We start from the raw sequence: 22,659 nt of genomic DNA, 5'->3' as shown, positions 1-22,659 counted from the left end.
GGTGTAGCTCCGTTACCATGTCACAGGTTTGTCCTCAGATGGCTTCAAGTCTTGGTGATATTTTAAATTCGATATAAAAGGTCTGGACAGACTTCAGAGTACCAGATTAGATCGGGCGCTGGATGAAGACTATTCGCCAGAAGTATTCCGGTGATGAATCTTGGAGTATTGCTATCAACAATCCAATAAAAATGTAACTAAAGTGGTGTAAAAAGGCAGTGTCAACCCTTCGTGGTCACACTGGATCGATTCTACCCAATCATTTTTAAGGAAATTATCGTCAGACAACTTCCGGTCTAATGTGAATCAAGAAACTACAAAACATGCCTTAAGCATCCTAGATTAGGTACGAAATGTCGGTTTATAAGAAATCAAATGGCAACATGTTAAAAAATAACATTGTCACTAAAAAAATCATAACTTTGTCAATTTTTTATACCTTCAACTAAAATTTGGATAAAATATTTCGAGCTCCAAGCATACGGTTACTGAAATCTCGCTCGAAACCAAAGACTACTAAATATTTAACCCGGAAGTTGATCGACGAGTCGATTCTATCCCGTGTAACCACGAAAGGTTAAAATCATCGCAACCCGATAACTGTTTTATAATCGTGATAGTATGCCGATTCTGGATCCCTCAGTGTTAGTGCGAGTAAATTACCAACTTCAAGTAAGCAGGGGGATGGGGTTGGGGGATGATTGGATTGCGACCATCGATTGGGGGGTAAGTAGATTGCTGATATTGATTATTTATCATGCTTTTGCGTAATGGCGCCAGCAGAGCGTGCACGCTCCATTTTTCTACGTACTCTAGTGAATTTTATCCCCAAACTCTTTGCGATATACAGGGTGTCTCATTTTAATCAATCCAGTCAAATATCTCGAGAAACTAAAAGTCCGAATGAAAAATGTTTGAATGACAAAATTTGTACGGTTCATAGGGAGAAAGAAGATGAGAGTATCAGATTTTCCGTAAGTGGACTCGCCATGGTCAGCTGCAGGTCAATTTAGTTTTTTCAAATGTAATGGCAATTTTTTTGCAGCGGTATCTGAAAGAGCATCAAATCTGCACTAAAAAGTTCTGACATACTTACCAGCTAAACTCGACTGGTGATGATCATGACCCGGATTAATCGTAGGGCTAAAAAGGCCCTTCAATTTTCAAAATCAAATTTTTCAAAACTGTACCTAGATTTTTAAAATTGTGGATATTTGAACGGTTAATTTTTACCAATAAATAATCACCGGAATATAAATACCTGGCTGCAATACGATTCCGAAGAATTTCCGGAATAAAGTTTGAGAATTTTGTACACACGTGTAAAAAAATATCGTGAACCGCAAATTTGTTCCCTAATATCAGAGAAAATGTGAAGATTGATTTTTTTTTTCTTTTTATGACTTGTCAAATATTATAATGTAAACGACTCTGTCTTCTGTCACGACTTTTTAAATTTAATCTACTCGACCATCTTGAAGGACTCATATTCCGCCTTTTTTTTTTTGCTGAGCAAATCTTACCTTTAATTTTCTAAATTATTTAACTTTTCAATTTCTATTTTTAATTTTTCAGTTTCAATTTATATTAGTAAAAAATTTCCTTGTTTCAACTATTTTCACAAGGATGTTTGTTTATGTTATCGGAATCTTGCGGAATGAAACGTCATTCGTAAACCACACTTACGATAACAAATTATCAAATTGTCAACGCGTGTCATGCTATTCCGATAACTTATCCGTGCATTGAAGTGCGCGGAAACGTTTTCGTACATTTATTGAATTAAGTGATTTATAATCATACGCAATTTTCTGAAGTCTGACCTTCGTCGGTGGATCCCGTTTTTGAACATTTCAGATTGATAGGGATCGAAATGAATTCAACTCGGCATGACTTACATTTCTTTATCAATTTCAAACCGAAAACTCCAGAAATGAAATGGTTGACTTTTATTTTTTTGTTTTTTTCCCTCACAATCGGTTTTTGTTTTTTACTCGAATTAACGACGCAATTTAATATCAATTTATGTGATTGAAGTATCAATTATGACACCGGTCAACACAAATTTAGAGTCTGGGTCCTAGATGTCAAATTTTGATTTCTTCCACGCAACTAATAGAAGAAAAAACAGTTTTATCAGATAAAGATTGCTTTCGTAGAAAACAGAACGACGTTTCAGATTGTAATGGAATTTACCATTTTCTCAAACACTTATTGTAAATAAAAATCCACACAATTTCAGTTTCACGTTTAAGTCACTTCCATGCAAAAATAATAATTATTATTGAACCACAAATTTAGAAGAATTGATAAACAAAATTAAAAAATTAGTACTTTTCGTACTTCTTCTATGCCCGTACGGACTTTCTCGCATCAAACCCCAAATGTAATCGCTGATGGCGTCATTCAAAGACCACCAAATTTGGACAAAAACGTTTTTCTGTTTTGTTCTGCAACCAAAAACTTCCAAGACTCATTTATCAACGTAAAAAAGACAAAAGCAAACCTTATAAGTAATAATTGAAGATTTTCCTCGTTATTCGATAAATAGAATCAAAATTTATTGATTTAAATATACACTGAAAATAAATTTTTTTTTTTACCTGTGTTATCAATCTCTCACATACTAAGGACCTATTTCATATAAGGAGCCGTCCATAAATTACGTAACTCATCCCCCCCCCCCCCCCCCCCGGTTTTTATTTTCATATGTATCAATAATAACAAAACAGTTAGTAGAATTCTAGTTTCAAGTAAAAACTGGGTATTTAGGTAGGTACTAGATAATCAAAGTATACAGAAATATTTGAACTTGGTTTTTTGTGTTTATTTTAAGAAAATAACATTACAATCTTTGATAATAAAACTTGACTCTGCATAAAACATTTTTAATTAGAATATAATAGCGTTATATTTGAACTGACTATAGTGACAACTGACTGAATTCGGAATTCAATCCGCGGTCTATGGACTTCCGTACAGCTGCATTAGACGATGATTGTTTTCCACTTTTTGTTGCTGCAAATGTCACCCATTTCATCTCCTTCAATGATTATTCCGCGGCATAAGCGGTTGTGATTAATTTTTGTTGTTCTGCTACAACCCAATCATGGTGAGGAAGCGTGACCCTGCACTCCACGTGCTTGCTTATTCGCAGGAGTTTTGCCAATTGGTACTCTGGCCTTGTCGTCTTGTGATGAAGAAAATACTTGTTTCGGACTCAATAGCGACGCAAGAGACTCCAAATACTCTTATATAGAAGCGGTGCAAAAGTACATGTCCGGGTGAGTTTTGTGATGATCGGTTTGCGCTCGACGCAATTTTACTAGAACCGTTGGTGTGTGCCGTTTTCCTTCTAACGTTTGCGATTTTCTAGGAATCAATTTATTACACGTCGCACATCGTGATAATGAAAATTCAAACTTAACCTCATTGGCTTTCTATAATCTGGCTGCCTACGTGCGTTTTATTTTAGTCTCTTCAGATTTCTTTCCTCAACTTTTTTTTTTTTTTGCTCATTAAATCTCTTGGTTTTAACATCCACGTTCAAATCCGCCAATCTAAAATTTGTCACTATTTTTATATATATATTTATATTCCGTTGTTTAGATTACACTTTTTCTTGGACACGTTACCGCTTGAAACGCATTCTCCTACAGAAACAGTGCTTTATAATATTGCAGCACCGGAAATGTTCGCAGATAAAGTATAATCGGTCGCTCATGCGATAGAAGCTTGTGTTCAGGGCGTAACTGAAACGAGTGAAAACGGATTCGTATTCAATTCAATCCAATTCAATTCAAAATTGATTCGTATTCTCTTTTTTACTACAATTACAATGAAACAAATGTTATTATTACAATTTTTGCTATTTAGATAAAATGATGGTAAGTCCTACTTTTTATTTATTATTGTAAACAGTATTTATTCAATACGCTGGAATTTACCGACCCACGAAACTTGAAACCTATTCGAAGATCCAAGAATTGTGAAATTTAGTTCAATATACAATTGAACGAGAATTACATATCAATGAATTCCAGGAAAAAATGATAATACAGTATTCTGTCAGTTTGATCGGTATACTTACGTTACTAAAAAAGTGCCAAAGGTTACTCTTTTTCCTTGTTTGGAACTCTTTTTGGAACTCTTTTATTTTCTCGTTAATGTAACTACCAAGTTTTTTATTGTTTGGATAGGTCACTTTTGCTTCTTTCCATATCCGATCCACATCTTCTTGGATCTGTTTCCCAGATAGAGTTGGATAACATTTTTCGTACCCAGCGTACAGCTTGGAATACGGATCATCCGCTGTCTTTCAAGGTGGCATTATTCAATCACTTCAGAACACATAAATCGATTCAAATAAGTTGGGGAATCACATTCGTAATTGAACTACGTTTCAACACCAGCGTAGCAGTTTCTCGCAATTCGTTTGCTAATATCGAATGCAGTACGATACATCACGGAACGCGTAGAACGAGACTAGTAACGTGCATGCGCGACAAGAACAAATATGGCGACCATATATTCGACACGTTGAATTCGCTCGCATGCGCGCGAATTTCGAATTAGAAATCAATTTTTACACGAGAAAAGATGAAATAGAAGCAAGACATTGCGTTACGTAATACAGTTTCTGCCCCCCCCCCCCCCCCCCCCCCCCCCCATAATGCTGGGTAAGAATCCTCCCGCTTCTCACTAAAATTCGTTACGTAATTTATGGACGGCCCCTAATAAGTAAAAGATAAGTAAATATTTCTGCCTGGAATTGTAGAATATTTTAAATATAATTTATGAAAAAATTCCGCTATTAATACTAGATACTGAAAATAACGATGTTTTGGTTTCAAATGCACCGTTTGGAAAAATACGAAATAATTGATGAATCGATTAATTTTTACCTACCAAACGAATCATGTTCGATTATTATTTTGGACTCGATTAATTCATGCATCGATTATTTTAGCCGCGAAGAGCCGCAACAGCAGGCGCCTAGGATGAAAGTGTAGGTGGCATTGAGCTGAATTTCAGCGGCACGTGCACCTGGTCACATACATAGACTGACACCAGCGTAGCTCACGCGTCACGCACTGATACTGAGGATCCAGAATTGACACGGCGCCACTGCTATATCCATGACGCGACGCGCGACGTAAGGAAACAAAATATGCTCGAAACTGAGGTGCGCAGTAGCAAGGTCACGTGATAGCCCGCACGTGACGTCACGGGGATTGTAGTTGAATATATAAAAGACGTCATGGCAATATCCATTTTAGTAGATGCGCAAAAACACACCTTGTTTTCTTATACCATGGCCATATCGACGTGCCTCGGAATGGCAGCTTATTTACGAAATACCGACACCGCTATAGAAACCACATCCCGAAGACGTGTCAGCAGGACAATTATAGTCCAGCGATAAGGTTCATGGACACGGTAGTGTAATCCGAGTTATCAAAAGCCGCGCGCAATTCACACTGAATATCGAATCGAGTCAGCAGACTCGAGATGAATCACCGGGCGTACAGTTCCGGTCAGCAGGTGAGGCAACTTCTTGGAATTGAATCAAAGCTCATATTCTTCCAGTTCACCGAACAGCCAACTACCTGTCTTATACACTCTTGTCTATAGTCTGTAGGCCAACCATGAAAATCTTGCTATACTGAGCTTGGGAGTGTGGTAAACTCCCAGGGTCACTCCAGAGACAGAAGTTACGTCAAACGGAATTCAACACACTGCCGACTACGTGATCGATCTAACTCGCCCGCCGGCCGGCGCTGATCTCTATACTAACTGGACGGCTGGTTCACGGCTTGACGCAAAATTCCCCTCCCATTTGGAGACCGGAAGCCGCCATGTTGATTCGAGCCCCCTTGTGTCGCTGCCTGTTGGTGAGGTTTGAGAAGTTCGCATCTAATAGGTTCTCTGCATGTCGACGGAAATGTGTTCCAGCCGATAAAGTAAATCTTAATTTCGACGTCAGCGTCCCATTGGGAGTTCTTATCGCGCTGCACATCGAGTCACACGACTGCGCAAAAGGAAAATCGTGATTCAACTGTGATGTGTCATTTCATAATGGGAATTATTTGTTAAACTTTATTATCTATTGCAGAGAAGGAAGTTATTTGATACAATTATTGTGTGGACTTTCTATAGAATCGAAACGAAAGGCATAAATCATTTGACAGCTCTGCCCAAATTAGTGATGAGCAATACAGGCTCTGAAATATCGATACAGCTTATCGATACGTATCGGAGTCTATGGTATCGATACGTCCCATACTTCACTAGAATTGTAACGATACCATTAATATCGAAGTATCATATCAACTTTTCCCAAACCAATATATACATAAAAATATTATTGATTTGATACGCTTTTAATTATTTTAAATAATGAGGATACAATATTTTGCATATCCTTAATACGCTTTGTATTTTTTTTTTCTTTTCTAAAAAAGTAGAGCGCAATATTTTTTTTATCATTTATAAACTTTGTATTTTTTGTAGTATTTATATTTATAGGTACGTTGAGGAACTGATCAGAGATCAATCTTTAGTCAAAAGCTATTCTATTCTAAATGCCATTCTTCCATAATGTATCGAATACTAATATTCGCTGCTGTGTATCAATATCTTACAATATCGTTACGAAAAATATCGATATTCGAGAGTGAAAGTATCGCTACCGAGAGTATCGATTCTGTATCGTCGATGACTAACCCAAATTTTGCCCCACGTTAACCAAATTCTAGAACACGATTATGTGATGTGTCGAAGGTAGGAGGAATGAATTAATCACACATGGGACTGGGTAGTTTATATAATAATACTTTATTACTATATTATTTACCAGATCAAGCTACACATCCAGGTTCAACGAGTAATTGTAATTACCAGGGACGGATTGAACGGCAAGAGGCCCGAGGCCTTACATATTTTTGGGGCCCTGCATGGGGATAATGTCTTTGCAAATAGAGGAAAATTATACGAATGCATTTAACAAGCGGATGAAATAAACAAAGTATACTAAAAAATGAAAGAATAGAGAGTATTTCTTACATAATACTATGTGTTTACGCATTTTTATTCATTGCACATTTTGTATATTATATAATATTATTTAAGTGACTAGACATCCAAGATCGGAGATCATAAATACAATGATAATCTATCATTCTATATACAAGCTCTATATTCATTTTCTATAAAAACAAGTTTCGAAAAAGAATGTTCCGATTTACAATTAGCAATCGGAAATTACAAATGTAATCTTAAACTGATACAAGTATTTGGAAAAAGAGATATTAAATCCTTATCAATTGTCAGTTTAAATCAAGTTTTTTCTTTTTTTTCTCAAGTAGGAGTAGCACTTTTGGGGGCCCGGGGCTATAGTCCCTGTAGTCCCCCCCTCCATAAATCCAGGCCTGTTAACTATCTGCGTCAGACAGATTCCGATAAGTTTCGGAATGCTGTTATCAAATCCTCCCAGTCTGTGAGTACGCATATGGATACTGCACACGTAACTATAGATACCAGAAATACCTACCTGGTCACAGAAAATAAATATACATCATGGTTTTTCGTTGTTTCAACCAGCGATTTTATCTGCGAGGAAAAAGTCATCATGAAACAATTAAATGTCGGGTCACGAGTAACGTAATAGATATTTATTAGTGTCAATTCATGACCCGTTAGTCAAATAAAATGTTTATGTTGATTTGAAAAGTCAGGCCAATTATTCTATATTAAGCTTCATCTATGTAACTTGTTCTATGCCTGATCTCTTTCCTCCCGGACCGTTGTCCGCTTGACCACGTTTTACACTTTCTTGCCTTTCTATAAAATTTAAGTTATTTAATACGGGATGGATAAGCGGCAGATTATGGTCTCAATTTGCCAATTCAATTGCTTTGATTCTACTTCGATAAAAATTTATACGTTTACGAACTCCATTTAAGGTTATTATCCATCAACCGAGGTTAAGTTCACACGCGTCACTAATTAATTTAAGACTATTTTTCTTCCTACCTTTGGCCATCTATTGTGTCTGATTATTTGGTGATTACTTTGCAAGATGTAAAAAATACTTGTAAGGCACATTTTCTAGTACATTGTTGTATGTATACATCCCTTCTGATTCATAGCCGGATAGATCCTGATTTTATATATAATATATATATATATATATATATTCGTTCGAGAACTACCAGAACGTGGTTTCGATTTGCTAACCGATGACCTATCTATGTAATTGACTAATATCGCGCTTGGATAAATAGTCCTACCCTTACCGACTGAGCGAACTGATCCGTTTTCTTCCTATATTAAATAAACAAACTAACGGAATGGGTTGAAATTTCGACTATGCATAGCTCTTTTGTAACGGAATCGAGGAAGTTTACTCATATCTCGAGAATCGTCAAAAAAATGTGTGGTTTCTTGACACGTGTCACTAGTCCCACATTTCCCGCATTTCAAGGGCAAAAAAATGCTTATTTGAGGGACTTTCCGCAAGAGTGAAAGAAATGAGGAGTAAAATGAGCCATTGTGAGATTGATTTCATGCAATATTGAGGCCTCTAGATGAAAACTAGTGATTGCAATAATTTCGTAAATAAAAGATGCTCTCCCGATCAGCTGGGCGCACGGCCGATCGTTCCAACCAAGGAACGAGTTCGCTCGCTCGGTCGGTAAAGGTAGAACTGCTACATTGCGTTAATTAAGGTAATCACTCCTCTATTGAGGTGTTCTCACTTCAGTTATTTTATTAGTCTAAAATCTTCTCCTTATAATATCATGTGAGCCCAAATGTCAACAACCTTTATTGATCACTGCGGATAAAAGTTTCCGACGACTTTGTCGAACGAATTTCACAGTGACATCCACGTATTTCTCTATTGGATTTTCATCTTTTCTTTTTCTTTGTTCTGACAGTGTTAATAAAATGTATCGTTCTTAGGAGAGCTCTGAATATCGGGTCGAAAGGTTATCATAAAACTGATGTGACCTTCCTCTTTGACCTACATCCAATATCAGTTACATTAAACTTTAAAAAGTCCAACTTAAAGTGCAAGAAAAAAAAGTCCAACATTTTGTTAGACCTAGAGATATTGAATTGACACAAATAAACATTCATTTCGCCAGCCGTGACCGTACCTTCAGTCGATTCAACGACTTTTTCTTTTTATTTTTCACGGTATAAAATCGCATTTTCACTCACGGCTGCACCGGACCGCAGCTAAAAATCTCGTTCTGTCTTTGGCACGAAGCGCCTTCTCAGCGAGACCAATTCAGTTCTAGGCTAAACGGAATATTAGCAATTAGCAAAATAACGGAGTCGGAGTGCTGTTTTATCCTCCACGGCATCGCACGAGTAGCCTCTTTCACGGCGCAGTCGCTTTCTCTTCCGGCGGTTGCAAGTGCTGCAGCTGGGTAATTATTTTAAAATTCATGGTTCGTTAGTCGGATATGTCCAGGCTCGTTATCACTCGCGATAATTCACCGGCACGATCCGTCCTTCGCTATACATATACACATAATATATACATGTATACACACGTACGTAATCCTGGTATACAGATAGCCACGTCCTTGAACTTTCGCCTGAAAAAGCATATAAGCGTCCCGAAATTCACTTGTATCAAAATTAATTAATTACAGTCAAGGAATTAATGTTATAAACAATGGTGAGTATTTAAAACAAAAGATTTTTCCGTGGTTTAGGCACTTTTTTTTTTTTTTCATACAGAGGATGGGTAAAGGAAAAAAATTCTTTTCAAACGGTTTTTCAAGTCTAGAAGATGATCCAGAGTTAGGTGAAAAAAAAAATATGCATATATTGGCCAAATCATGCAACGATCCAATTTTATCCTCAATTTTTGTTTCGCAAACTCCTACGCTGGTTTGTTTTTTCGTTGTTTTTTAATTCCGTTTTCGGTAAAAGACTGGGGGGAGTTTTCGTTTTTTAATCACTCATTTCGCACTGACTAAAACTCGTTTTTTTGTTATCTTTTTGCTTACAGCGCTGACGGATGGGCCCAGGTTCGCTGAGCCGATTCCAAATGTTACGGTCGCCTTGGGGAGGGACGCGAATCTCCCCTGCATCGTGGAGAACCTCGGACAGCACAGGGTGTGTGAATAAATTTTTTAACCAATTTTTCTAACGATCCTTTTTTCACGAACCCTCAGAGATTGTTCAGTCATATATTATGCGTATAAATTCTATCAATTTTGTTTTATTATCAATTTTGAGTAATTTCTTTTTTTTTCAGGTAAACGTACATACATTTTCGTTTAGTTTAGTAAATCAATCAATCAGAGGTGTATAAACTTATATATAAGTACATATTTATCTATTTATATATGTATATAAAATTTTTTTGTTAACCTATAATATTTTTCATTTTTGTTTGTACTTATTAAAATTGTACTTGTTGAAATAAAAGGACGTAGATATTTTAATGCCTGATTTTGCCAAGTCGTTTCATCACATTTTTACATACAGTCTTTCACTTTTGATTATTATAAGCTTGTTACAATTGTTATGTTTTTTTTTATTTTTTAACTATAATTACAGGTATTATTTCGTGCATGTGTATGAATAGTATGATATATATCCACCTATCTTGTGATTGCGAAGACTTAAAAATCCCCGATAGATCTTTCTTCCCGATATCACGTCAACCGGGAAGCGGATGTGCGACCCTTCGCATGTGGGTAGGCGATTCGAGGGATACGTGGAGGTCTGTCGCAGCTCGCGAAGCGGGTTAACCTGCAAAGCGAGAATTCCCTCAGCGACGCTTCCCGGTTGACGTGGTATTGGAAAGACATCAACTACCTCAGGAACGAGGGGAAGATCACGCCCGATCAAAGTTACATCGGGACAAAGATATCAGTGCGGTTCTTTGAGAAAAATAAATTGTACGACGAGCTTTATTCGCTGGATTGCAGTGCGAGACGCAGACCTTAGAGAGAAACTATAAAAGCCCCGCTGCGCGGTTTCGATCATAATCGATACTCGCCGGGGAAGCATGGATAGAACGTTATTTCTAATCGTTTCCTTTAATATTAATAAAACGCACCCCGGTGTTGCACTCTGGGAAATATTTATTCTCATTTGAACGACGTTTATGATTTTTGAAACATGGATTTTCGTTCGTTTTAATCCAAGCTGTGTTAACCCTCTGAGTCACAGCGGTAAGTATTCTTATCAACTATTTTATGGCCATTTTTTATACGTTTTGAAAAATTTTCAACAGATTTCTTTGCGGTTTTTTTTTTTATATTTCTTATAGTACTCGTATACTAATAGGTTTTCAATACTCGAGAGTAATTATAGCAATAGAATTATTATTGTTGGAGGCAAATTGGTGAACAAAAATTGTGGAAATTGAAGGAATAATTCATTTTAAAAAATTTACTCCTCTGCGTAAGGGTAGGCCAATCAGTTTCTTGCTCAGATTGATAGACAAGAAAGAGAAAAAAAACACACTTTGAATCGATTTTATTCATTTTCATGATCTATAAAAACAAGATTAAAATTGAAATTTGTTTCACTTTCCTTTTAAGGCTGTGACTAAGCGGCGTAATGATTTTTTTTTTCCTTTTTCTCCCCTTCGTACCTTTGGTCTTTCGATAAAAGCGGAGCATCGGCTTCCGGTTCATCAGTCTAACTGCAGCTGTCGCGCGGGTAAAATTCTACCGAGCACATCAAGCCCGTCGCTTATCTTCCGTTCGAGATGTTCTTCTTTGACAGTAACTCGGCGAGTCCTCTTCCTTCTCTCCCTCATTCTCCTCGGCGTTATGAAAATTGAGAAAATTTCTCCCCCGGTGTAGGAAGAAATAATTCTATCGAGGATCTACTGCATCCAGAAATAAAATGGCGAAGATATTTAAGCTAATAATTAAAAAAAAAAATGTTGAAAATAATTTACAGTTGAGGAAAAATTGCTGGTTAAAATAATTGAAGAATTCACGGAGCGTTTTATTGGTTCGAATTTTTATTTATTTATAATTATTATAACCGTGGTTCAACTACAAAGCGAAGAGAAATGTAGAGCCGCCTTTGAAATCCGGACAATGTAATCGGTCGAGATAAGAGAATGAGGTGCGAGGGGTGGCAGCGAATGAAGAAGGGATGAAAATCCGTCGCTCGATTCTCCGGGAGTGATAAATTCATTGTCCCAATTCATCGAGGGAAGGGGACGGGCGGATTTTCAAGGGGAGAAATAATTCCACGAATTTTCATTTACACGAGGCTAATAATTAATTAATATCTACAACTCGACTAAAGCTCCGCGTCTCGTTTCGAGTAATATAGTTAGTCAAAGTCCGAGTGGCGTACGGCTTTTAATTTTAAGGGGATAATACGTCGAGCGACTGCAAAAGGGGCGAATATTGCATTTGACTTTTACCTTTGATAACGATTCCCGCCTGTACCTAATAATTCCATCATCATTATCATCATCATCATGTAGAATTCCTTAGCCTAATAAAAAAAAATCGCCGATCGCTTTGTGGATCATAAAAGCTGCTTTGCTCGTTGGCTTGTGCATTATGCACGGATAAATAGCTGAAACGGCGTCTCCTGCCAACAGCCTGAAAGACTCCGCTCGTTTTTTCTTTCGCCTTTTTATTCCATTTATGCAAATAATTATCCGTCCAAGCAAACCGAACAAAAAGAACGCAGCAGGCTATTAGAGCAGCGATACCGAAATTCTAGGCGAACAGAATAATAAATTATCTTCTAAGATATCTGAAATCTGGCTAAAAACTCCGAAACTTGATTCGAAAATTACGTCCACATATAGTTGGAGGAGGGGGGCGGGGGGGGGGGGGGGGCAAAACAGGGTACTTAAGGAAATACTTAGTTGTCGAGGACTGAAATACGCTAAGTCCTTTTTTTTAATTCAAAATGATGCTTAATAATGTTCGTAAAAGTCATTTTTTGCTATTTAAAAAATATTTCAAAAAACAAAATTTTTTTATAAAATTTCAAGGGGACCCCATTTTGCTCCCACCTGCCCCTATTCCACCTTGCCCGCCCCCCTCTCCTAAATTTATTTTGTTAACTGTAATTATAGTGTTTGTCGAAATTGTAGATAAAAATTTTATATGATTCTGAGATTGAATTTGACTCACCATCAAAGTAAAATTATTAAGGAATCTCTCCAGTAACTCGCCTTGAGGAAAAGTTATTTTTTGAATTTTTTTTTATGACATTATTGATAAAGATATCGACGCAGGGCTTATTAGGTTTCATAAATACACTCTTGAAATAGGTTAAAAAAAAATTCTTTTTTATTTATCTTATACACTTTTTATACATAAAAACGTCAGTCTAATGTAATGCCTTTAAAAATAGGTTGTTGAAAAAATCACGAGTCTGGGCCATCTGAAACAAAAAAAATCGAATAGTTTTAGATTAAGTATGATAATGACTATGTTGTCAGCGAGGCATTTTGTTTTTAATTTTGATTTCAACCATATTTTTTATTTTAAGAAAAATGGTGAAAAAACACACGATTGTTCGTTTCTGTTAAGTTTTTTCGCCACCATTTTGTTACTATAGCAAAAAAAAAAAAAACAGTCTCGTTGACGACGTCGAAACCCCTTAATCTTCATTCCACTCAACTTATTCGTATTCTTTCTTTTTCAACTGTAGAATAATTACGTCCACATGAATATCCGAATTTTTTATTTATTGTCAACTGTCATTAGTTAGGCAAAGAAATTTAAAAAATCGAGTAATTTTGCTCGCACAAATTACACGTGATATAAATTAACGAAAAAATACGTTTCCCTGTCGTTTCTTCCTTTTTTCATTTCTGGTCTCCTTTATTCCCAAGGGAGTGAATGTCCCTGCGATTAATAAGCGACTCGAGGGGTCAGGCTTAGGCACGAGGTACTAATTGCTAGTTATTTTAATCGCAATCGGGCCGATCGCGTAGCGTTGAAAGGCTTTTTCCGAGGCCAAAAAGCACCCCAACAGTGCGAGAGGAACGCGCAGGGCGAAAACTGCCCTGCTCACCGGGCATTAAATCCCAGCAGACATTGTCATCTTCCAGAGAGAATTTCTCCCTCCCTCAAACTCCGACTCCGGCCGCCACAGGCGAGGCGGTGGAAAGACAGGAATCATAAAACGGGATGAAAGTAATTCCAAGGGGACCACCGGGAGTTGAACGCTTTTCCAACCCCCAGCCCTTCCAAACCCCTTCGTTACCCCGGTTCTCTCTCTCTTTCTCTTTTTCTCTCTTTCTCTCTTTGACTCTTTCTCTCTCCCATCCCCCTCCCCGTGTGATAATACACTCATTTCTCACCCCTCTTTTCTCCGTTTTATTTTTCCCCCTTTTTTTATTTTCCACTTTTTCTTTAGATTCTTTTTTCCCTTGTTCTTCTCCCCTCTCTTCTGCATTAGTTATACGATGGAAAATCGTGTGGTCGAAACGGTGACAATTTCATTCTGAATTGATAATAACTGGTTTCTTTTTTCTTCTTCTTCCATTTTTCTTTAACTTTCATTGCCTGGGATAAAACAACACTGAGACAAAAATTACACGCTCGAATAAAATACCGTCATAAATTATAATCGTAACTGGATACTACATTCCAATGGAATGAACTGTGATTCCTATGGAATTTTGACACACTGAAAATGAATGTGTATTTGAAAGATTAATATTTTCCACGTTTGGTTTTTGTCTTTCTTTTTTTTTGTTTTTTTCTTTTAACATCGTAAAATATGTTACATTCTTTTCCAGAGTTGATTTATGAAAATTAACGATAATTATGAGCGTTGTTAACAAATCGTAATAAAACAAATTTATTTTCATTTTGAATTTAAAATCTTCGTATTGTATCATGTTGGATAAAAATTTGAACTCTCAGTTCTAATTTGATTCTTCTTCACATTATTGCAAAAGAAAAATTTGTCGACTGGAAAATCCAACGAAATCATCAATTTATTTTCAATATTCTAATCCTGATTTCGATATTCTTTTGACATTTAATAAATTTCTTTCTTTCTTTTTTTCACTCGTAAAGAATTGTGTGAATATCTGATTGACTTTGTATTGAAGAAAAATGAATTCATGTACATACAGTACAGTGTAAAAAAAAAATCAACGTAAAATTATCCAGTGAAACGCTTCGTCAACAACGTTCTTTGTTCTACGTTCCAATTGTCTCGAAATTACTTTACATCGCGTTTATTTCTCGTTTGTTCTTTTACATTTATCTCGTTACAGTAACTGGAGACCTTAATTTAAACTCCCGTATAATTTTTGTTTTTTGAATTTTTTTTTCATTCCCTCTCTCTCTGCGCGTTTATATCATTGTTCTTCACTTTTTCTCCTCTCAAAGCGTATCCTAGACGAGGAGTTTCATCTCGTTGAAGAGCAGTTGGAAGGGTGGGATGGGGATGGACAATGCGGAGCGGAGCTTTTGCAGCTTCGGAAGAGCCTAGACTTTGATAAAGACTAATTCAAATGAAGTTTTGCGGCTTCCTATCCAACTCCCCGGCAAAACCTCTGGGGTTTACGGAATTATTTGATTGCCTTAATTTTGCTTTAATATCAAATTCCGCGGTCGCCTCGCCGCCGCGTCGATCAATTTTGCAACTTGTATACCTAAGCGTGTCGCGAATTTCATTTAGACATTTAGTGAAACTTCAATTTAGTTATATTTCGCATGTGTATATAAGGCAGGGTATTTTACGATTTATAAAAGAAGCTAAGAAATATTTTCATATCATTTTTCAAAAAGTTTCCGATAAATTTTTAATCCTATTAATTTTATACTTGTTATTATAGGTATATGTGGCAGTTCAGCTCACTTTGACCTACGTACACTCCTTGACCTTCCGGATTTGGCGCGCAATTTTTTGTATGACTGTTCCCACTTCGACAAGCGGTAGTTTTTTTTTTTTTTTTCTACATTTTTTCAACACGGTTCCAAACCATCTTATTGATCGACACGATTTAAAATTCTGATCGATAACATTCAGAAATTATCGAAAACATTTTGAAAAATGATATCAAAATATTTCCCAGCTTCTTTCATAAATCGTCAAATATCCTCCACCGAATGAGTGACACATTATTTCTTCTCTCTCTCCTCCCTTCCGTTTTTCAAGCTCTAAAACTGATCGCCATCGTGAACTGTGAAATTAATTTGGAACCTTTTGACGAAACGTTTTTCATTCCGAATTTGCAAAAGTGATGAAAAATAGACAAAAAAAAAAAAAAAAACGTAGGGTGGGACGAAAGTTTTAATAACGCGAGGAGTTATTGGAAGGCGCGCACCTGATGCAGATCACTATCCATCATTCAGTTTTATCACGACGAATTGACAATTTGAAAAAGCTGTGTTTACATACATATACACTCGAGTTTTTTCCGATTTTTCTTTCCTCCTACCTAATTTTACGGTTTGTCTCTTTCCCTCCCTTTAACCCTCTGCAAGTGAATGAAACTTGATATCGAACTTCTGAAATTTCTCAATAATTCCATAACTTTACTTAGACGGGATTAGAAGATCGTCTTTTTGACCTGACAGCTTCACGCTTCAGGTGAAGATGGGTGGAAAGCATTCCTCTCCCAAACTCCAGGTCAATTTCTTTGCTCGTTCTCAGGGACCTTTGAAAAGTTGATCTCTTTGGCGGAAAAGGTAGAAGTAAGCGATGAAAAATGAAGAAAAACTCAGAAACCAGCGAAGGAAAAATCGAGATGTAAAAACAATTGATGAGTCGTTTTGTGTTCGATGCATGATTAATCTGCTTCACTTCGTCGATGATCCATAAATACAATAAAATAATTTAACGCTAGGGTTGCAGGATCTGATTTTTTCAATAAAATAACAAATAAAAAACTATTTCAAAAAGTTGTACCAAATTAAAAGGAATTAAACAAGAGTTGATTAATTCACTTAAACGATTTTCAGTTGAATGCATGAAACTGGTTCTGTAATAAATTCTTTGATTGATTAATTTCCTTTTTATAATACTGTTTTTTCAGTTGCCTGAATTCGGAAAACTTTGATCTCAGTGAAAGTATTTTTTAAAGTTCGATAAAATAAATATAATACTACGGGAAAAAAAATTCACGTTATTAACCAATGTCAAATTATCATTTGCATATTCATCGGCATTTTTTTTTTTTATATTTCTGAGAAGATTTTGAAACTACGATCAATGGAATTTACTGACTCAACGACGTAAGTATTCGTTTCTCGATGTGATAATTTCATCGGATTCGATTAACAGTTGGTTGAAGCGCAGTCCCGATACGCTGCGAGCAGCGAATCAAGAGCTGCAGCCAAAAAACTGAGGACGTATTATCTCCTTTTTTTTTGCTGCTGGTCTTTGCGTCGTAATTTCTCTGCTGTTGGTCCTACGCTCTTTTTGCTGTGTTTCCTGAGTTCCTGGAAGTCGAATTACTCTGGAAATAATCATACAAATCGATTGCGAGACGAAAAATTGTCGGGTCGAAAAATGACCAGAAAAGTAAGGCTTACCCCTTTGGATTTTTATCGAAAATTTCGACGATTCCAAAGAGTGCTGCAATACATTTTTTCAGGCACCATTCCGTCGTAATTTTGCGAGAGAAATCGATTCAGCGCAGTCCCGAAACGCTGCAAGCGATAGCTCAAAAGTTACAACCAAAAAACTGCAGATTTTCATCGTCATTTCTCTGCTGCTGGTCCTACGCTGTTTTTGACGTGTTTTCTGAGTTCCTGATGGTCGAATTACTCTAGAGAAGGTCATACAAATCGATTCTGAGACACAAAATTTTCGGTTTCGAAAATGACCAAAAAAGTAAGGCTAACCCCTTTGGATTTTTAGCGAAAATTTCGACGATTTCGAAAAGTGCTGCAATCAATTTTTTCAGGCGCTATTCCGAAGTAATTTTTCGAGAGGAATCGATTGAGCGCAGTCCCAATACGCTGCGAGCAATAGCTCAAAAGTTACAGCCAAAAAACTGCAGATTTTCGTCGTCATTTCTCTGCTGCTGGTCCTACGCTGTTTTTGACGTGTTTTCTGAGTTCCTGATGGTCGAATTACTCTAGATAAGGTCATACAAATCGATTCTGAGACACGAAATTTTCGGCTCCGAAAATGACCAAGAAAGTAAGGCTAACCCCTTTGGATTTTTGACGAAAATTTCGACGATTCCGAAAAGTGCTGCAATGAAATTTTCCAGGCGCTATTCCGACGTAATTTTTCGAGAGGAATCGATAAGGCGCAGTCCCAATACGCTGCGAGCGATAGCTCAAAAGTTACAGCCAAAAAACTGCGGATTTTCATCGTCATTTCTCTGCTGCTGGTCCTACGCTGTTTTTGACGTGTTTTCTGAGTTCCTGATGGTCGAATTACTCTAGAGAAGGTCATACAAATCGATTCTGAGACACAAAATTTTCGGTTTCGAAAATGACCAAAAAAGTAAGGCTAACCCCTTTGGATTTTTGGCGAAATTTTCGACGATTCCGAAAAGTGCTGCAATCAATTTTTTGAGGCGCCATTCCGACGTAATTTTTCGAGACGAATCGATTGAGCGCAGTCCCAATACGCTGCGAGCGATAGCTCGAAAGTTACAGCCAAAAAACTGCAGATTTTCATCGTCATTTCTCTGCTGCTGGTCCTACGCTGTTTTTGACGTGTTTTCTGAGTTCCTGAAGGTCGAATTACTCTAGAGAAGGTCATACAAATCGATTCTGAGACACGAAATTTTCGGCTCCGAAAATGACCAAAAAAGAAAGGCTAACCCCTTTGGATTTTTGACGAAAATTTCGACGATTCCGGAAAGTGCTGCAATAAATTTTTTGAGGCGCCATTCCGAAGTAATTTTTCGAGAGGAATCGATTGAGCGCAGTCCCAATACGCTGCGAGCGATAGCTCAAAAGTTACAGCCAAAAAACTGCGGATTTTCATCGTCATTTCTCTGCTGCTGGTCCTACGCTGTTTTTGACGTGTTTTCTGAGTTCCTGATGGTCGAATTACTCTAGAGAAGGTCATACAAATCGATTCTGAGACACAAAATTTTCGGTTTCGAAAATGACCAAAAAAGTAAGGCTAACCCCTTTGGATTTTTGACGAAAATTTCGACGATTCCGAAAAGTGCTGCAATCAATTTTTTGAGGCGCTATTCCGACGTAATTTTTCGAGAGGAATCGATTAAGCGCAGTCCCAATACGCTGCGAGCAATAGCTCAAAAGTTACAGCCAAAAAACTGCAGATTTTCATCGTCATTTTTCTGCTGCTGGTCCTGCGCTGTTTTTGACGTGTTTTCTGAGTTCCTGATGGTCGAATTACTCTAGAGAAGGTCATACAAATCGATTCTGAGACACGAAATTTTCGGCTCCGAAAATGACCAAGAAAGTAAGGCTAACCCCTTTGGATTTTTGACGAAAATTTCGACGATTCCGAAAAGTGCTGCAATGAAATTTTCCAGGCGCTATTCCGACGTAATTTTTCGAGAGGAATCGATAAGGCGCAGTCCCAATACGCTGCGAGCGATAGCTCAAAAGTTACAGCCAAAAAACTGCGGATTTTCATCGTCATTTCTCTGCTGCTGGTCCTACGCTGTTTTTGACGTGTTTTCTGAGTTCCTGATGGTCGAATTACTCTGGGGAAGGTCATACAAATCGATTCTGAGACACGAAATTTTCGGTTTCGAAAATGACCAAAAAAGTAAGGCTAACCCCTTTGGATTTTTGGCGAAATTTTCGACGATTCCGAAAAGTGCTGCAATCAATTTTTTGAGGCGCCATTCCGACGTAATTTTTCGAGAGGAATCGATTGAGCGCAGTCCCAATACGCTGCGAGCAATAGCTCAAAAGTTACAGCCAAAAAACTGCGGATTTTCATCGTCATTTCTCTGCTGCTGGTCCTACGCTGTTTTTGACGTGTTTTCTGAGTTCCTGATGGTCGAATTACTCTAGAGAAGGTCATACAAATCGATTCTGAGACACAAAATTTTCGGTTTCGAAAATGACCAAAAAAGTAAGGCTAACCCCTTTGGATTTTTGGCGAAATTTTCGACGATTCCGAAAAGTGCTGCAATCAATTTTTTGAGGCGCCATTCCGACGTAATTTTTCGAGACGAATCGATTGAGCGCAGTCCCAATACGCTGCGAGCGATAGCTCAAAAGTTACAGCCAAAAAACTGCGGATTTTCATCGTCATTTCTCTGCTGCTGGTCCTACGCTGTTTTTGACGTGTTTTCTGAGTTCCTGATGGTCGAATTACTCTAGAGAAGGTCATACAAATCGATTCTGGGACACAAAATTTTCGGTTTCGAAAATGACCAAAAAAGTAAGCCTAACCCCTTTGGATTTTTGACGAAAATTTCGACGATTCCGAAAAGTGCTGCAATCAATTTTTTGAGGCGCTATTCCGACGTAATTTTTCGAGAGGAATCGATTAAGCGCAGTCCCCATACGCTGCGAGCGATAGCTTAAAAGTTACAGCCAAAAAACTGCAGATTTTCATCGTCATTTTTCTGCTGCTGGTCCTGCGCTGTTTTTGACGTGTTTTCTGAGTTCCTGATGGTCGAATTACTCTAGAGAAGGTCATACAAATCGATTCTGACACACGAAATTTTCGGTTTCGAAAATGACCGAAAAAGTAAGGCTAACCCCTTCGGATTTTTGGCGAAAATTTCGACGATTCCGAAAAGTGCTGCAATCAATTTTTTCAGGCGCTATTCCGACGTAATTTTCCGAGAGGAATCGATTAAGCGCAGTCCCAATACGCTGCGAGCGATAGCTCAAAAGTTACAGCCAAAAAACTGCAGATTTTCATCGTCATTTCTCTGCTGCTGGTCCTACGCTGTTTTTGACGTGTTTTCTGAGTTCCTGATGGTCGAATTACTCTAGAGAAGGTCATACAAATCGATTCTGAGACACGAAATTTTCGGTTTCGAAAATGACCAAAAAAGTAAGGCTAACCCCTTTGGATTTTTGACGAAAATTTCGACGATTCCAAAAAGTGCTGGAATCAATTTTTTGAGGCGCTATTCCGACGTAATTTTTCGAGAGGAATCGATTAAGCGCAGTCCCCATACGCTGCGAGCGATAGCTCAAAAGTGACAGCCAAAAAACTGCAGATTTTCATCGTCATTTCTCTGCTGCTGATCCTACGCTGTTTTTGACGTGTTTTCTGAGTTCCTGATGGTCGAATTATTCTAGAGAAGGTCATACAAATCGATTCTGAGACACGAAATTTTCGGTTTCGAAAATGACCAAAAAAGTAAGGCTAACCCCTTTGGATTTTTGGCGAAAATTTCGACGGCCCCGAAAAGTGCTGCAATCAATTTTTTCAGAGGCTATTCCGACGTAATTTTTCGAGAGGAATTGATTAAGCGCAGTCCCAATACGCTGCGAGCGATAGCTCAGAAGTTACAGCCAAAAAACTGCAGATTTTCATCGTCATTCCTCTGCTGCTGGTCCTACGCTGTTTTTGACGTGTTTTCTGAGTTCCTGAAGGTCGAATTACTCTAGAGAAGGTCATACAAATCGATTCTGAGACTCGAAATTTTCGGTTTCGAAAATGACCAAAAAAGTAAGGCTAACCCCTTTGGATTTTTGGCGAAAATTTTGACGATTTCGAAAAGTGCTGCAATCAATTTTTGAGGCGCTATTTCGACGTAATTTTTCGAGAGGAATCGATTAAGCGCAGTCCCAATACGCTGCGAGCGATAGCTCAAAAGTTAGAGCCAAAAAACTGCAGATTTTCATCGTCATTTCTCTGCTGCTGGTCCTTCGCTGTTTTTGACGTGTTTTCTGAGTTCCTGATGGTCGAATTACTCTAGAGAAGGTCATACCAATCGATTCTGGGACACGATATTTTCGGTTTCGAAAATGACCAAAAAAGTAAGGCTAACCCCTTTGGATTTTTGGCGAAAATTTCGATGATTCCGGAAAGTGCTGCAATGAATTTTTTCAGGCGCTATTCCGACGTAATTTTTTAAGAGGAATCGATTCAGCGCAGTCCCAATACGCTGCGAGCGATAGCTCAAAAGTTACAGCCAAAAAACTGCAGATTTTCATCGTCATTTCTCTGCTGCTGGTCCTACGCTGTTTTTGACGTGTTTTCTGAGTTCCTGATGGTCGAATTACTCTAGAGAAGGTCATACAAATCGATTCTGAGACACAAAATTTTCGGTTTCGAAAATGACCAAAAAAGTAAGGCTAACCCCTTTGGATTTTTGACGAAAATTTCGACGATTCCGAAAAGTGCTGCAATCAATTTTTTCAGGCGCTATTCCGACGTAATTTTTCGAGAGGAATCGATTAAGCGCAGTCCCAATACGCTGCGAGCGATAGCTCAAAAGTTACAGCCAAAAAACTGCAGATTTTCATCGTCATTTCTCTGCTGCTGGTCCTACGCTGTTTTTGACGTGTTTTCTGAGTTCCTGATGGTCGAATTATTCTAGAGAAGGTCATACAAATCGATTCTGAGACACGAAATTTTCGGTTTCGAAAATGACCAAAAAAGTAAGGCTAACCCCTTTGGATTTTTGGCGAAAATTTCGACGACCCCGAAAAGTGCTGCAATCAATTTTTTCAGAGGCTATTCCGACGTAATTTTTTGAGAGGAATCGATTAAGCGCAGTCCCAATACGCTGCGAGCGATAGCTCAGAAGTTACAGCCAAAAAA

At 37.7% G+C, this 22,659-nt stretch overlaps 1 protein-coding gene across 3 annotated transcripts in view; it reads left to right on the top strand.

Annotated features, from left to right (window-relative positions):
• The window catches only part of LOC124411175 (lachesin-like), a 222,130-nt gene that overhangs the window by 143,681 nt on the left and 55,790 nt on the right, over positions 1–22,659 (top strand). For all 3 annotated transcript variants that reach the window (XM_046890124.1, XM_046890125.1, XM_046890123.1), the window contains exon 3: positions 10,028–10,134. In XM_046890124.1, coding sequence (XP_046746080.1) covers positions 10,028–10,134 — 107 coding nt within the window. The remainder of the gene's footprint in view (positions 1–10,027; positions 10,135–22,659) is intronic.

This window comes from Diprion similis, chromosome 10 (assembly GCF_021155765.1).
Source record: "Diprion similis isolate iyDipSimi1 chromosome 10, iyDipSimi1.1, whole genome shotgun sequence".
Lineage (NCBI taxonomy): Eukaryota > Metazoa > Arthropoda > Insecta > Hymenoptera > Diprionidae > Diprion > Diprion similis.
The sequence above is the reverse complement of the archived record's forward strand: the minus strand, read 5'-3'. Positions and strand labels throughout refer to the sequence as shown.